This window comes from Pteropus vampyrus, unplaced genomic scaffold (assembly GCF_000151845.1).
Source record: "Pteropus vampyrus isolate Shadow unplaced genomic scaffold, Pvam_2.0 Scaffold503, whole genome shotgun sequence".
In the NCBI taxonomy this organism is placed as follows: Eukaryota; Metazoa; Chordata; class Mammalia; order Chiroptera; family Pteropodidae; genus Pteropus; species Pteropus vampyrus.
In genome coordinates this window covers 1,112,304-1,128,071 of record NW_011889284.1, presented here as the reverse complement: position 1 = coordinate 1,128,071, position 15,768 = coordinate 1,112,304, and the positions used below count along the sequence as shown (strand labels likewise).

The 15,768-nt window shown below is 39.9% G+C and overlaps 2 protein-coding genes across 2 annotated transcripts; both read left to right on the top strand.

The window, feature by feature from the left end:
• The first annotated feature begins 7,397 nt into the window (after positions 1-7,397).
• On the top strand, positions 7,398-7,787 carry LOC105307554 (keratin-associated protein 2-4-like). Its single transcript, XM_011383102.1, has one exon. The coding sequence runs from the start codon at positions 7,398-7,400 to the stop codon at positions 7,785-7,787; it is 390 nt and encodes a 129-aa protein (XP_011381404.1).
• Positions 7,788-12,572: 4,785 nt separating this feature from the next.
• On the top strand, positions 12,573-13,091 carry LOC105307553 (keratin-associated protein 2-4). The gene is made up of 2 exons (XM_011383101.1): positions 12,573-12,789; positions 12,883-13,091. Exons 1-2 carry the CDS (start codon positions 12,573-12,575, stop codon positions 13,089-13,091), a joined length of 426 nt encoding a protein of 141 aa, XP_011381403.1.
• Positions 13,092-15,768: the final 2,677 nt, after the last annotated feature.

The window sequence follows — 15,768 nt, the reverse complement described above, 5'->3', positions numbered from 1 at the left end:
GAGCCCACCACTACCCCACTGACTCGGAGCACATTCTGGTTAATTTTAAACTCTCTCCCTCGCTATCTTTTCCTTTCAGTGTTGACCAGATATGTACTGATTTGCAATCCGCCAACTAAGAAATTATCCCAATGCTCTAAATTTCTCATTCTTCCTTATCACTTTAGGGTTCTAGATTATCCTTCCAACAAGGTGGACATTATCTGCAGTCCCTGAGTGGCACTGATTTGATACTCTTAGACCTGGGGGTTCAATTGCACTCTGTATTTTCTCTTAGGTGAATTTCTTATGATTTGTTGTTTCTCTGCTTTCTAATAAACTTTTCCGCATACGATAATTCATGGCATCTTTCTCTGTTGTTTTTATGATCGTTTTATTCAGTAACTAGGCAGTTATATTTTACATGAAGATATAGTAAGAACAACCCATGTTGAAATCACTTTGAAAATAAGCGTTATATCAAATATAGATAATTTAAGATATTAGATCAAAAGTTGCATGTATGCGTATGTGTACATGTATGTGACTTAATGTCCTAAATTAGGACAGATTTAATTCATGTCTTTAGCTCTTAATTAAAAAAAATTACACCCATTAATATCATTGGCCTTATTTTGTGGAAAAGGGTAAAACCGAATTTCTGAGTGCATGCCAATAAAAGAAGAAAAATCTCCTATAAAGAATTTAAATGCACTCAATTCCTTTCATTCAATAAACAACACTTCAAAATTTATAATTGTAAAATGGGTTATATTTCCAATTGAATTCTGCTGGGAAAATGCATCTTTCATTGTATTTTTTTTAAAAATCACTTTATCTAGGTATGATTGACGTGTAAAAACTGTATATATTTAATGACTCAATGAGTTATACTTCATCGTATTTTTAAGGAAATATGCCTCATCTGGATGGTGTAGTCTGTTTCTGAGTGTGGTTTCTCAGGGTTTTCCTCATAATTCAAACATCTCCTCACTTAACATTCTAACATATATTGACCCTGGGAGGCTGGAATTTCAGAACTCATCTTCTCCTTTTAAGGATTTTTTTAAAATGGAAATTAACTTGTAGTTTTGAATCGTTCTCAGCTGGAGTTCACACTGACCCTGTGAACATGTTGGTACTGAAGTGAGAACTCTACAAAGGATATCGAAACCTACACAGTGAGCAAACAGTGTCGAGATTTCCTAATCCTTAACTTGGAATTTGAAATTGCAACAGCTTTGGATAGTATCAGAAACTCTTTTCCAAAATAATATTCTGTAACTGTCTATAAAAATAGTCAAACAAAAGATTTAAGAATTAAAGCAATATCGCAGCATCGCACATTCTCAACCATTTAAATATTTTCTATGGTGACTACTTCCATGATAAGGAGCTTAACCAGTGGGAGTTCATGTGAAGGGGACACCCAGATCACATTCTCCACAAGGGCAATTGCTCACATGTATAAATTAACTTAATATATACAATTTGTCTCAGTTATCTATTGCTGCATAACTACCACCCCAAAACTTAATAGCTTAAGGCAATAACAATTAGTTATTTCTCACAATTCTGTGCATTGACTGGGCAGCCTTCTGATGATCTTGTCTGGTCTCACCGATGCTACTGTATTCGTCTCGATGTTCAACTGGGGTTGAAAGGCCCATGATGCCTCATTTACACATCTGGTAGTTGGTGCTGCTTGTCACCAGGGTGCCTTGGTTCTTCTCTGCATGGCCTCTCATTCTCTGGTAGGCTCTACTGGGCTTCTTTGTATAATAGTAGAATTGTTCCAAGAGGGCAAAGGTGAAACTTCAAGGCTTCTTCAGGCTTAGATTCCAGGACTCATACAGCAAATCATCTGCCATGTTCTATTGGTCAAAATAAGTCACAAGGCCAAACCAGACACAAAGAGTAGAGAAACAGAATCTACCTCTCGATGGGAAGAGCTTCAAGATACTACTGGCCAGTGTGGGGCTACAGGATGGGGAAGCTCAGCTAAGGCAATACCAGTCCTGAGGTTACCTTCCTTCTTGTCTTACACTTATTAGTATACTAGGTAAAAGCATTTATTCATGCAAGAGAGTTGGATCCTCACCTCTATGAATTATGATAAGCAAATTTTGGCTACAGTTATTGGTAGATGTAGGACTATGGGTGATGACAGCTCTTTATATTTAAGACAAGGGAAATAGAGGATAAGAGAACTACTGGATTGCAAAATGGCCCCAGGGGAGCACCTGACATCAGCTGCTCATGGGCTATGAGCATGTCTTGCCAACTCCTTGTTACAAAAGAGATGGCATAACTCCTACACACCCGAGATTTGATAGGGTGAAAGAAAACAAAAAGTATTTTTTTTTTACTTAAAAATAAAAGTAAAAATGTCAAGAGGCAGATTGTGCCCTCTCTTTCGTTTTTGATCAACAAACGAAGACTATCGAAACTTTGTAGGTGAAACTAAAAGAGACTCAGAAGCTGAAGAGTTCAGTGTGACTGGCGTGGTCTCAAAAAAACAGAGAATCTAGAACATCTCCCTAATTTAGGAGCAGGTACTGTGATTGGACAAATTCTACAATCATCTCCTGCTAGAAATGATCTTTTACTATGTGTTAAATGGAATAATTACTGCCTAGTACCCTAGTACCCCCTCCCCAGCCAAAATGTGATTTTACTAAGGAATGTCTATGCTAAGGCTTTAAGAGCCGCCATTTTCACTGTCATCCAGATGAACCACGGGGTTTCTGGTGGCAAGAAATCACAAAGATGAAGAAGTGGAGGAAAGTCATATTTGTCACCATAACACCAAACGAACTAACAAGAGTAGAAGCCTACTATCCAGATGTAACTGAGACCAATAATTGTTTGGTTAATAATAAGAAATAAAATCATAAGGACACTTCCACAGTCAAGGAAAATGAAAGTCTTATAGTAAAAACAATTCCTGAAGAATATTACCTCACGACAAATAATGACACATCACGCAAGGAAATGGACCTCCACTGGTTCCCTCCTCAAGATGGTTTTGAGTTTGCTACTACTGAGAATCCTAGGGCTTCCTCTGGCTGAAAACAAATGACTTTCTCAACTTGAGATTCCCACATCACTCAGAAGTCTAAATTTGGATTCCAAACTCACTTAAATTGTAAGCTTTCAGTTCTGAATACAGAATTATTTTTTCTTCTATCAACATTTGCCAAAGCACAAGATTCATTGGGCTTCTCTTACTGAGTTTTTCCGGTTCTTCTATCTCATATGAGAGATGCCTCCAGAGTCTCAGCTTTTCATGGTCCCAAAGTAATATCTTGAGGCCCTGCGAGGGAATTAAAAGCCCAGTCCCGAGTCATTGGTCTATATCCCAAAGAAGCCACAGATTGAACAATCTGGTCTTAAGTTCCTTCTTCATTCTGGTACCTGGGGATTTTTATTTTATTTGTTTTAAACTCAGTAATTTATTACTTTTAAAAATTATATCAAGAATCCCTACACATAGGTAATCAGAGGGGGATTTCATATAGGTTTAGTATCGGTATTGCTGGAGTTCTTCATTAATTTTTCCCAAGAGAAATTTTCACCTTTTAATCATTGGAATAATTGGTGCTCATAGTAGGCAATGAAATATAATTTCTAATGAAATGTTTGATTAAATTAATGTCCATGTTCATAAAATCAGTACTATTCCCAAGAGAATTTTTTTTTCTTTTGAACACCTAATCAAATATAAACTAATGAGAGATTGACAACATGAATTCCTTATAGAGAAATCAGGAAGTCCCTGTTTAATCTATGACATTTCTTGGTTGACCAAGAAGAAAAAGAAGACAGGGAGTAAAAGCTATTCACATGAATGGAGACCCAATAGACATAATCTACTTTGACTTTCTAGAAGTCTTTGTCCAAGCTTCACAGCAAAGATTATTAAAATAACTGATTTGCTGGTTGATTAGGTTGTTCTTCATTTATATTTACTCCCTCCCCCATTATCCCCCTGGGAGAAGAATCCTCTCCCACCCTCCCACTGTGATTTGGACTTCACCATGTGACTTGCTTTGGCCAATAGGATGTTAGAGGACATGATCCAGGAAAAGACTTGAAATGTGTCTGCATGATTAGAATTGCTCCCTTTTGTTTACACTGTCAGAAGTAGGGCTGTCAGCTAAAATATAGGATGTCTCACTGAATTGGAATTTCAGGTAAACAACAAATTTTTCTGTAAGTATGCCCCGATATCTGCATGCTCAGATATGCTAAAAAATGATTTGTTGTTTATTTGAAATCCACATTTAACTGAGGGACCTGTATTTTTATTTGCTAAATCTGGCAACCCTAATTCAGAAGAAAGTCCAAAACTAATCCATAGCCATATTATTCTAAGTGAAATAAGTCAGACAAAGACAAATACCATGTGATTTCACTTATATGTGAAATCTAAAGAACAAAATAAGTGAACAAACAAAACAGAAACAGACTCAGAGATACAGAGAACAAACTGATGGTTGCCAGATGGAAGGGGTTTAGGGGGGCTGGGCAAAAAAGGTGAAGGGATTAAGAGGTACAAATTGGTAGTTACAAATTAGTCACAGGGACATAAAGTACAGCATAGGGAATATAGTCAATAATATTGTAATAACTATGTACAGTTCCAGGTGGGCACTAGACTTATTGAAGGGATCACTGTTTAAATTATATAAATGTCTAACCACTATGCTGTATACTTGAAACTAATATAAATATTATTTTCAACTGTAATTGAATATTAAAAATTTTTTAAAAAGTAGCCAGAAGGCAAAACCAGCATTAAACAACCAAAACCCAACTGACCTGCAGACATGTGACCAAGAAATAAATATTTGTTATTATATGTTATGAGAGTTTGTGGTTGCTTGTTATGCAGCCATAGCTGACTAATTCATCTGTGGTGGTAATGAGAAAATAGCTTAATATACCTATCAGTATGAAAAGATTAGGCTGATAGTTTTCTGTAAAGAAAATAAAAAGAGGGAAGTACCCAAGTGTTTGTGCCAAGGTTGGTTTTATTTTAATAAACTTTCTGAAGGACACAGGTTAATAAATCTCTAAATTTATAGATAAAAATAAGCTCTTATGGATAGTCCAAAATAAAGTTATTCATATTAAATTGAAGAAGAATCCCAACCCATTCTTTTTTATAAGCATATTTGTTAAAACATAGGCCTAAGGACCAGACATGTTTGGGTTGGATTCAGACTTGGAATTAGTTACAAATTAGTTAATCTCTCTAAATTTCAGATTCATCTTCTATAGAGTGGAGATTATAATATCTAACTCGATTAGTCATTACGGTGACAATTAAGATAGGTAAAGATACCTATCCAGTTCCTGGAACATATCAATATTCAATAAATGGTAACTTAAAGTTTTTACATAGTGTGAAGAAAAATGAAAGCTTATATCCAGCAACAGCAAATGAAACAGTACATCCAAAGGGATTTTTAGAAGCTATTCTTAGAAGAAAATGTGTATAGGCTTCCAGTAAGAGCCTAGTTAGAAAAGAAAATAAGATTTCTTTTAAAACTATGATATATTAGTTCAAAGGCCAAAAATGTCCACAGAAAGTGAGTCACAAACAAAAAGGCTATTTGTAAAGAAATCAAAAATATTATCCTTATACCAAATTATGACTTTGCCTAGACTATCGCATGTAATTCTAGCCATGTCATCTCAGAGTATTATTTAGTCTGCACAGTAAAAATCATCTAACATTATAAAAGAGGCCAAGGGAGAATCTCGGCATGAGGAATACAGAGAATGAATTTGGTATAATTCACATCTATGGTACCTTCCATGGTATCATCAAAGCAAAAATAGAACTAATTCCCCCATGACAACAAAAAGTCTCTCCCTTGAAGCTGATGGGGTACTTTTAGGAAAAATGACTATTAAAAAGCATTTGATTAGTGGTTTGCAAGCTCTTGGCCCTCCTTTTTTCACTAGTGCTAATGGAAAGTAATTGGGATCGATTGGACAGGTTTCTTTTTTTTTAAATCCAAACAAAAGTGTTGATCTACTTCACTAATAAAAAGTAAATTAATGGAACTTATCATAAAGGGTAAGGTATAGAGTGAAGATATAAATAAATAATAACAGGAATTAGACAAGTGCAGGCATATCTCACAGTGCTGCGATGAGTTACCAAGGAAAACCAGAACACTTTGAGACCAACGTCCAGGAAACAAGCAGGCTCCCCACAAACCCATTAGTCCACTTTTGTTGAGCCTCAGAGAGAAATTTCTGTGCTGGAGCATAGATCCGACCTAGAGCAGAAGCCCTGAGGCCCGTTCAGATTATCTGTCGTTGGGCAAAACATTTCCCTAATTCTCTTTCCTTATCACTTTTAAAGATACTACTCACTTCAAAGTTTGGCATGTTCTCTCTCCTGTCTGAAGACTCTGGTGTACTGAGCCTGATAAACATAAAGTTCACAGAGGCTGCTTGCTGAGGAATGAGGCTTCCTGGACCCCAGACCTCACTGTGTGACCTCACTGTGTGACTATGGGAAACACACATGACCCCTCCTGTAAAATGAGGGGATAGGCCTACAGATCCTCTACAGTCCCTTCCTGAATTCCACATATGCAATGACTAATCCCAAATAAATTACGAAGATAAAAATTATAACAGATCAATGAGGATTTTACAATCAAGGTAGAAGTTGAGTTTGGCTTGGAAGGATGAGGGAGGAATTCCAGGTGAATGAGGAGACCTTATAACCAGGGCAAGACAGACCAGGCCCTAGTGGGAGAGAGTGACTAGACCTGGATGGCAGGGATCCAGGGTGCCATGTGGTCCCCCTTCGTGTGAAAACCCACAAACCTACCTTCCAGTGAGTCATGGAGGGAGACATCTAGGAAGCAGGTGATGCTAGTCTGCACTGCAGTGCTGCCATTAACCTCTTACTGTCATGTGCATGGGTGTTAACAAGGCAAGTCATCGTTTGGGCAATAATGATGAGGCTCTTTGAAGTCCAGGGATAAAATACGAACTTCGGGGTTAAAGAGTAGTGTGATTAGATACTATTCTAGTCTAGAAGACACATTCTTTCTCTTTCATGAGTTAGGAATATTTCAAAGGGAAATTCATCAGAATCTAGTGCAATGTCTAGATTTAGTGAGAATAAACAATACAAGAAAAGAAAAACCATTTTTGGTGTGTGTGCATGGATATTTATGAGGTGAGGGGTCACCAAAAACACCATTAGTCAATGCTAAGTCCTCCCTTAATTGGCCAGGAAATTCACAAGGAAGCGACCATACATCCTGGGAGTTATCAGCTCTCGGCCAGGGTATATAAAGGGCCGCGATGGGAGGAAGACATTCACACCTGAGAACACCCATCTCCTCTCACCAGCCAAACCCAGTCCAGCTCCAGACACCACCATGACCAGCTCTTGCTGTGGCTCCACCTGCTCAAGCTGTGGCGGAGGCTGCTGCCAGCCCTGCTGCTGCCGCGACCCCTGCTGCTGCCGCCCCTGCTGCTGCCAGACCACCGTGTGCCGCCCCGTGACCTGCGTGCCCCGCTGCACGCGCCCCATCTGCGAGCCCTGCCGCCGCCCCGTCTGCTGTGACCCCTGCGGCCTGCAGGAGGGCTGCTGCCGCCCCATCGCCTGCTGCCCCACGTCCTGCACGGCCGTGGTCTGCCGCCCCTGCTGCTGGGCCTCCACCTGCTGCCAGCCCATCTGCGTGCAGGCCCCCTGCTGCCGGCCCCCCTGCTGCCAGCCGGCCCCCTGCCGCAGCACCTGCAGGACCTCCCCCTGCTGCTGCTGCTGAAACCCAGCTGTCCTCACAGAGCAACACACTGGAGCCTAAGCACGGATTCGGCATTTTAATCAAGTTGAAAGAAAAATAGATTTTTTTCATAACGTGACAATAGTCCTTTTTATATCCTACCATCTGGGTACACAAGTTGTCCATCACCACCCTCAGCCAAATTCCCATGTGTCTCCATCAGCAGAAGTCACCATGGATGGTAAGCCCACTTTTAAAAGCCCCCAGAGTGGACTTGGCAATCCCATCCTCAACTCCAGAGGCTGCTCAAACCCTCCCCATAATCTTTTGTAATATGCGGCTCGCTTGTTTACAATAAACTATTTTTTTCTGTAAACCTCCCTGCTACCTGATTCATTAATTTTAGTTCATGCATATTAGTGTACACAGATGAGCAGACGATGAGTAGGAAAGAGAATAAAGAAGGAAAAGGAAAAAAAAAGAAGAGGATTCGGAAGACAGGAGAGGGAAAGAGAAGTGCTAAAAATCTTGGTGTGAGTTTTGAACGGCGCCGCAGGACGGCCACGCTGGTCATCGGGCTGCTCACGCGGGTAGGAAATCTATGCGCACTGGGTCTTCCATGGCCTGTCCTTTGCCCACTTCTCCAGGTTCATGTCTCAACACTCCTTGTTAAGTTTCACTTCGAGCGACATTGAACTTCTCACAGTAACTGACACATGCTGCGCAGTTCCCCGTGTCTTTGGTTTTGTCACGTTCTTTCATTTTTCTGGAAGATCCTTTCACTTTCCCCTTCCCTCCACCTTCTCACCTACCTAACTCTGAATCATTTCCAAGGTCATTTCAGTCTTCTCTAGTAGTTCTATTCTAACCCCTCGAACAAACACACACATACACACACACACACACACACACACAAACGAGCGCATGTGCTCACAAACACATGTATGCACACATGCTAAGTTAGGTGCCCTAACATGTGTCAACAGCATCCTGTGATCCTGTGCTTACCTCCCTCTCCATAAAACATTGTACTGAGATGATCTATTTCTCCTCCTCCAACAAACGGGCCACAGTTTATTTATTTTGGCCCCGGTACTGAGCTTGATGTTTAGAATACAACTGGTAATTAATTTCTATTTGTTGAATCAGACTAAATTGGAAGGGAAACTGTCTTTATGATAAGAATCCTAAAAGGTAGATATTGACCTAAAGCAAAACCTTCAGCATCAGTATAACTTAATTTCTCTGACCCTAAGATTTCTTCATCTGCAAAACAAGAAAATTAAAGCTCACCAATGTAGATTGCTGGTAAAGTTAAATGACTTTATGTATGTAAAGTGCCTGGCATATAGTAAGCACCCAGTACCATTTATTTAGATTCCTTGTTGTACATTTGAGCGTCACTGCATCAAACAGGCTTAAAAGATGTGCTTTTTATTACATATCATGTCATTGAGAGTGGGAAAGGATTCAAGGATAGCTTCTCCCACCCAGGACAGTCCACATGCACTTACAGAAACAAATTTCCTAATAAATATAATAAAGAAGGCCAAATAATTCAGCGTCAGATCAAGGCTGTCTTGGAATGAAAAGGCTCTTTAAAAGTCTACATAAGAGTCTACAGGAACGAGTCCTAGATTACAGGATTCATGAATAGAGGTTTATTTAGCATCAGGAGAAAAAAAGAGCTGGGGAGAATATATGCATCTGATAAACTTTTCCTTTCACCCTGAACCACCCAAAGAATTAAATAACTCAAAGCTGTAGGAGACTCCAAAAGATTACCTGATTTAGTCTTCTCTGGCTTTAGGCAGCTTGAATACCCAAATCACTTAGAAGAGATATTTCTTTTTTAAATTCTAGAAATAAATCCTACCAGTCCCTGATCATCTAGAGTTTTCTGTCTTTTCCAACTAAAATATTTTCGTTTTTCAATGAATGATAGTCATTTCTTCTGTCTTTCACACCTGTATGGATTTTATGATAAACCTGGCCTATGAAGAACACCAGGGACAAAAAAAACTCTTCCCATTTAACAGATGAGGAAACTGGGGCTGGCAAGGTACAAGAATTTGCTCTAAGTCACACAATTGCTAGGTGGCAGAGGAAGGATGTGAATCCTTTTTGCCTTCCTCATCCTCCTCCTGCCCCTAGTCCGTCAATATTCCCCACCCCCATCTCTGACCCTTATGATCAAAGGATATTTTAAAGATCACTTTGGAGAACAGAGAATGCATATTCTGTTTTCAGAATTTAAGTATTTCCTAACATCCATAGCCCACACATTAGTTCCTAAAAAATACAACTCATGAAACTATTAAGCTGAGGGCATGGCTCACCATCACAAAAAGTCATCAATACTACACTCTTTTCCAATCCAACCACAAAAATCCCATAATTTATCACCACCGTGGTTAACATTTACTTGCTCCCAGTCTGGTAATTATGCCCTTGTAGCACTCCTGGAATCTGAATGATACAATCCGCCAAAAGAAAAACAAAAACAAAACCAATGATAAAGACCAGTGACACATCTCTTGTTCCACAAGCTTAGGTCCATTAACATGCTACAGCAAGGGCGAACACACAGCATAGGTCCACGGGCATCCCATCGCACAAAGGAAGAGAAAAGGTTTCTGCAGGATTTCAAGGAATAGTGGACTTAGGTAAAATTACAGGAAATAGCGTTTTGATAGGCTCAAAGCAAAACAGGGCTTTGTGCAAAAAATTAACATCAGGACCGGCCTGTGAAAAGGACTTATGGTCCTCTTTTTTTGGAAACTACATAATTAAGATGAATGAGGAATGCTGTGTCTGAAATCTCTTACCTGAAACTCTGCCTCTGGGCTGGATATTGAGGCTGCTTCTCTGTGTTAAGGTAGCTGAGATCCTGGCCAGGCAATAGTGGAATGTTCCCTTCCTACTGATGTGACTTCAGACAGCAAAGTTGCTGACAGTCTGTGATTTTAAAACACAGGATTTCTTAGTACAATGTCCTTTTGTCAACAAAAGCAGTGAATTTTCAGACATATTTCTAGTCCTAATATTTGGATCTCTATATATGCTAAGCCAAATAACAATATGTTAAATCATAAATCAAGCAAGTTCTTATTTATTTCACTAGATGGGATAAAATTTTTGATAACTACTACTACACGTTCACTACTTTGAAGTGACTCAGTTGGAAAAAGACCTAGGAGTCAATTATCAGTGTTTATACTCAAGAGAAGACCTGTGGTATTATTAAAGCTTTGCCACTCTTTTATCTGTATGACTCTGAGAAACTATTTTACAAATCTGGCCTTCCAAAGACTAATGGACTACAATGAGTCACAAAGTCAAAGGCCTTCAAGGACCAGGGCTATGGTGGACCAAAAGGAATATTAAAATTATCACACCAAACAAAACACACTTTGGGGACAAATTTGGTCTGACAGCCATCAGCAACCCCAGACAATATTGTCTTTACCTTATCTTCCAACTGTACACTTATTTTCTATACCCCCATTTTTCTTAGCTATAGCTCAAAAATACAAAGCTATTTTATCAATCATCAGTTCACTTAAATCATCAGTCTTTTTTAGAGGCTCAAGTTCACACTTCATAAGCAATCAAAACTTTCAGCTAACAAACCAAAGCATCTACTATAGAAATAGAATTGATTACTTTATAAATATGTTAATATATATTGAAGAACTCAATACAAGTACATATATCACACCTAGAAGCAAGAAATATCTCAATTTCGATTTTATTTATTTATTTATTTATTTATTTATTTATTTATTTTTTTAGGCAAGGCAACCCTTGGTTGACCTCACAGATTGCAAGGCCCTTGTCAGCTTACAATCCCTTATTTTTTACCCCTACAGCACCTGGTCTTCCTAGGTGGTCTCCCATTCAAGTACTAACCAGGCCTGACCCTGCTTAGCTTCTGAGATTCAATTTTATTTCTAAGGCCATACTCAGGGAGGGCATTCAAAAGGGCACAATAACAATAAAATCCTCATTTAGTTTGACCTATTGTCCCATGAAAAGTTATTTTCCTTTAATTCCTTTATTTGCCTTTGTCTTGACTTCCTAAAGTCTCTAATTAATGTGTGATCAGAAACAACGAATAACTTATTTTTCTGTCCTTTCCCTCTCCACCTCCAATTAGTACAGCACTATTTACATATAAGTGTCTCATAAGTAACTATGAGTTACAGGCCAGCTCTTAACGGCCTAATAACAACATCATGCTAGTGGTTTTGGTGGTTATTTCCATACAAACAAGGTAAAGCAATTTGGTGCTTTACAAAAGCATTGTGCCATTCTTCTCATAGCAGAATCGGTACACATCTCCTTTTATGAGCCATTTTAGGGTTGTTTTTTTTTTAGAAATTCTTGCTTCATCACAATGTCAATCAGAAACCAGGCCTGTGAACAGTCTTGTGCTTAGTCATGGATGATGAACCCAAGGAAAGTGTGTTGGTGGCAACACTGGATTCTTCAAACTTTCAACTTGTCACATGGTCTGCAAGGATTGGCTATTCAATGAATAATTTTTCTGATGATATGAATCACCAAGTAGTCATTTAACCAAGTATGCAAAGGCAGGAAGAAAGGAAAACACCCTTCAGTGCTGTTGCTGCCTCAGCAACTGAATCCATCAATCTTGAGTTCTCATTTCAATGGGCAACCACAACTCTAGGAAGTGACCTTGTGGCCTAGGGTTATCAGCTTCTGGCCAGAGTATATAAAGGGCCCGACGGGGAGGGAGATGCTCATATCTGAGACCACCCAACTCTTCTCACCAGCCCACCCAGCCCAGCCCCAGACACCACCATGACTGGCTCCTGCTGTGCCTCCACCTGCTCAAGCTGTGGCGGAGGCTGCTGCCAGCCCTGCTGCTGCCGCGACCCCTGCTGCTGCCGCCCCTGCTGCTGCCAGACCACCGTGTGCCGCCCCGTGACCTGCGTGCCCCGCTGCACGCGCCCCATCTGCGAGCCCTGCCGCCGCCCCGTCTGCTGTGACCCCTGCGGCCTGCAGGAGGGCTGCTGCCGCCCCATCGCCTGCTGCCCCACGTCCTGCACGGCTGTGTTCTGCCACCACCGGATCTGCTGTGACCCCTGTGGCGTGCAGGAGGGCTGCTGTTGCCCCATTACTTGCTGCCCCACATCCTGCACAGCCGTGGTCTGCCGCCCCTGCTGCTGGGCCTCCACCTGCTGCCAGCCCATCTGCGTGCAGGCCCCCTGCTGCCGGCCCCCCTGCTGCCAGCCGGCCCCCTGCCGCAGCACCTGCAGGACCTCCCCCTGCTGCTCCCAGATGTTCAGAAATACGTGTGCAAACTCTTCCCACCCCTGACAGATCAGATGAGCAATATCACCTTTGCGACCTACTAACTTAATATTAACTATCTATGTAATTATGCAGCTCATCCTGGTCTTCTTTGACAATCTTTAGAAAAATTCCAAATTTTACCATCTGAGTTACTGTCTTCAAAAAATGAGTAAACAAAGATTAAAGTTCCTTGTGAATGGAACTCTATTCCACTGTCTCATCATCACTCCTCGACTATTTCAGGATGGGATATTTTTCCCATCTTAATACGATTACATGTCTGCTTGGTTTTTAGATGGTAAAATAATAAAATTTTATTTCTGGGAAATAAATGTGTTTCTCTTTATTGTTTATCAGTCTTCAAAAGCGTATTTTTAGCTTAAGTTATGGTATACAGAATCAGAAGAACCAAAGGAGGAAGGATTTTCTATGTGACATTTTGTTTGTTTGTTTGTTTTGTTTTAGGAATCATTTCAGTGCAAGGTCTGTAATTTGAATGGTAATTCAAATAATTCAGAACATCTATGGTAAGTACCTTCATATTTCAAGCCACAGATTTTGTGATGATGCAAAGGAAATGGAGAGATTTCAGCACGTTTTCTGATCATGAACTTGACAAATGAATCATCCATACATATGATAAGAGGGAGGAGCCTAAATCAGAACCCTGTTTGTATGCAGTGATTAATGTCAACTGGTACCTGGGAATCCCTAACCAGTGAATGCCTGTGCTGGAAAAACCACATCCCAGCTTTTTCCACGGCTCCCTCCAGCACCACTAGGGCCAATTCGAATTTCAGTGGAGTCACTGCTACTAAGCAGAGAGAAAGAAATGTAGCTTGCTGGGATCCATTCTAAATTATAATTCCAAACAATTTTACCATTAAAGCAATGCCAATGCAGTTGAAATAGTGATAACATTAATCCACACTGGATATGTTTTTGTTGTTAAACACTTTTAGGCTGATCAGAGAACTAACCACTATTCTTTTCCTGAGACATATGTATCATGTTCCCAGCACCTGACCTAAAAGAGTTTTTTGGAATGTGATACTTATATGCTTGGACATATTTACCTACCCAGCGAGAGGAGTCGGGCAAGATATGCTTTGTGAAGGCCTGGATCTTAATGGGCTTTGTTCACTACTGGATTCCCACTGATGTACAGAGTATTTGGCACACAGTATATAATCAGAAATGATTTGTTAGTCACTGAATAAGTTCCAAGGGGTTGGAAGAGAATGACTACATCCCACTCTAGCTCTCTTCTCAGGCTGGACATGTGTATTCTTACCATAAAACAACAAGCCCCCTCATGAAGAAAAGTATTTTTCTTGAAATATGGTAAAAATTTCTCAACAAGTATCCCATTATATTAAAAACTTTAACACTGTCAGCATGTACACAATGGAATTTTCTCTTTATTAAGGGTTTGATAGTCTACCAGTGGATAGGCTCACAAGTCCAATTTCTTTCTACATATTCCTGACCACCATTTTTTTAAATTCTCTCACTACACCTGTTTTCCTTCATCCTAGAATTTTCCTCGTCAGCCTCCTAGATACTTCCTCATCTTACAATATTTTCTCATATATACAATGTTTTGCTTTCTCACAAGCTTATCACTGTTATTGGAGCATGTTTGCTGCCACAATAAATCCATGCCCTGGTCAGCCACGGTGGCTGGCGCAGTTCTGGGTAAGCTGCGAGGGACTGTGAAAACAGAATGATCAAGAAGAAGGCTTAAAGTAGAGCCTTCGACCACAGACCTAGAACAGGCTTCATTCTAAAGTAAAAGGTCAGAACCAAGCAAATCTAGAGGCAGAAGCTACAAAAATGGTTGAGTGACAGGTTTTCTTATAGGCCCTGACAGTTTGAAACAATTGAATTACCACAGTTGGTTCTGCAAGCAGGAGTAAACTCAGGCAGAGCACAGGGGGAGACGGTGGAGCAAGAGACACTGGGGCATGAACTAAATGAGCCTGGAGACCACCTCTGGCTGAGATCACTACCTGGGGGTTCTGTCATGCTGTCAGATTGTGGGTTTGTTCATAGTGCCCTATGACCACTAAATTATGTGCAACTTTATTACTATCTCCTTATGGTATGTTTTGGAATTGGGGAAGGCTGTGTAGAAGGCAATTCTTCCAATTCCTCAGGATATTGGTAAGATGTAGAGTTCTTTCAGGTGACTATAAAATTTAGCCATTTCAAAAAAAACTTTTAATAATACATCCACTGTTAAAATTCCTAACTAAAACAGAATCTGCTGAATGACAAGGGATGTGATACCCACAATTCCATTCTTCAGCTTCTTGCACTTACTGATAATGTTCCCACAGATGTTTTCAGAACAAGTCTTGGCTCCAATGCTACAAAGTGTATGACCTTAGCCAAGTCTCTTATCTGGTTCTCTAGATGTAAAATGAGGACTAAAATAATACCTACCTCATAGGATTGTTATACAGGATAAATAAATACATTTATTTCTTTTGCATAATGCTTGGAACAGAGTTAGAATTCAATGATATTGTTATGAAGATTATAAATAATAAAATTCATCTTGGTTTGGAAAGATATAACTATGGAAGTCCATCAGCAAGAATCTAAGACCAGAAAAACAAAAGCCTAATTCGTAGAATAGTGGTTACCATAGACTGAGTGTGGGGGAAAGAGGAGAGGAGATAATTTTTAAAGAAAG

What these genes read in the sequence shown, in the direction of transcription:
- LOC105307554 (XM_011383102.1), top strand. Translation starts at nt 7,398, where the DNA reads ATGACCAGCTCTTGCTGTGGCTCCACCTGCTCAAGCTGTGGCGGAGGC.
- LOC105307553 (XM_011383101.1), top strand. Translation starts at nt 12,573, where the DNA reads ATGACTGGCTCCTGCTGTGCCTCCACCTGCTCAAGCTGTGGCGGAGGC. An exon ending in CCTGCAGGAGGGCTGCTGCC is followed by an intron (nt 12,790 to 12,882) that starts GCCCCATCGCCT and finishes AGGGCTGCTGTT; the next exon opens with GCCCCATTACTTGCTGCCCC.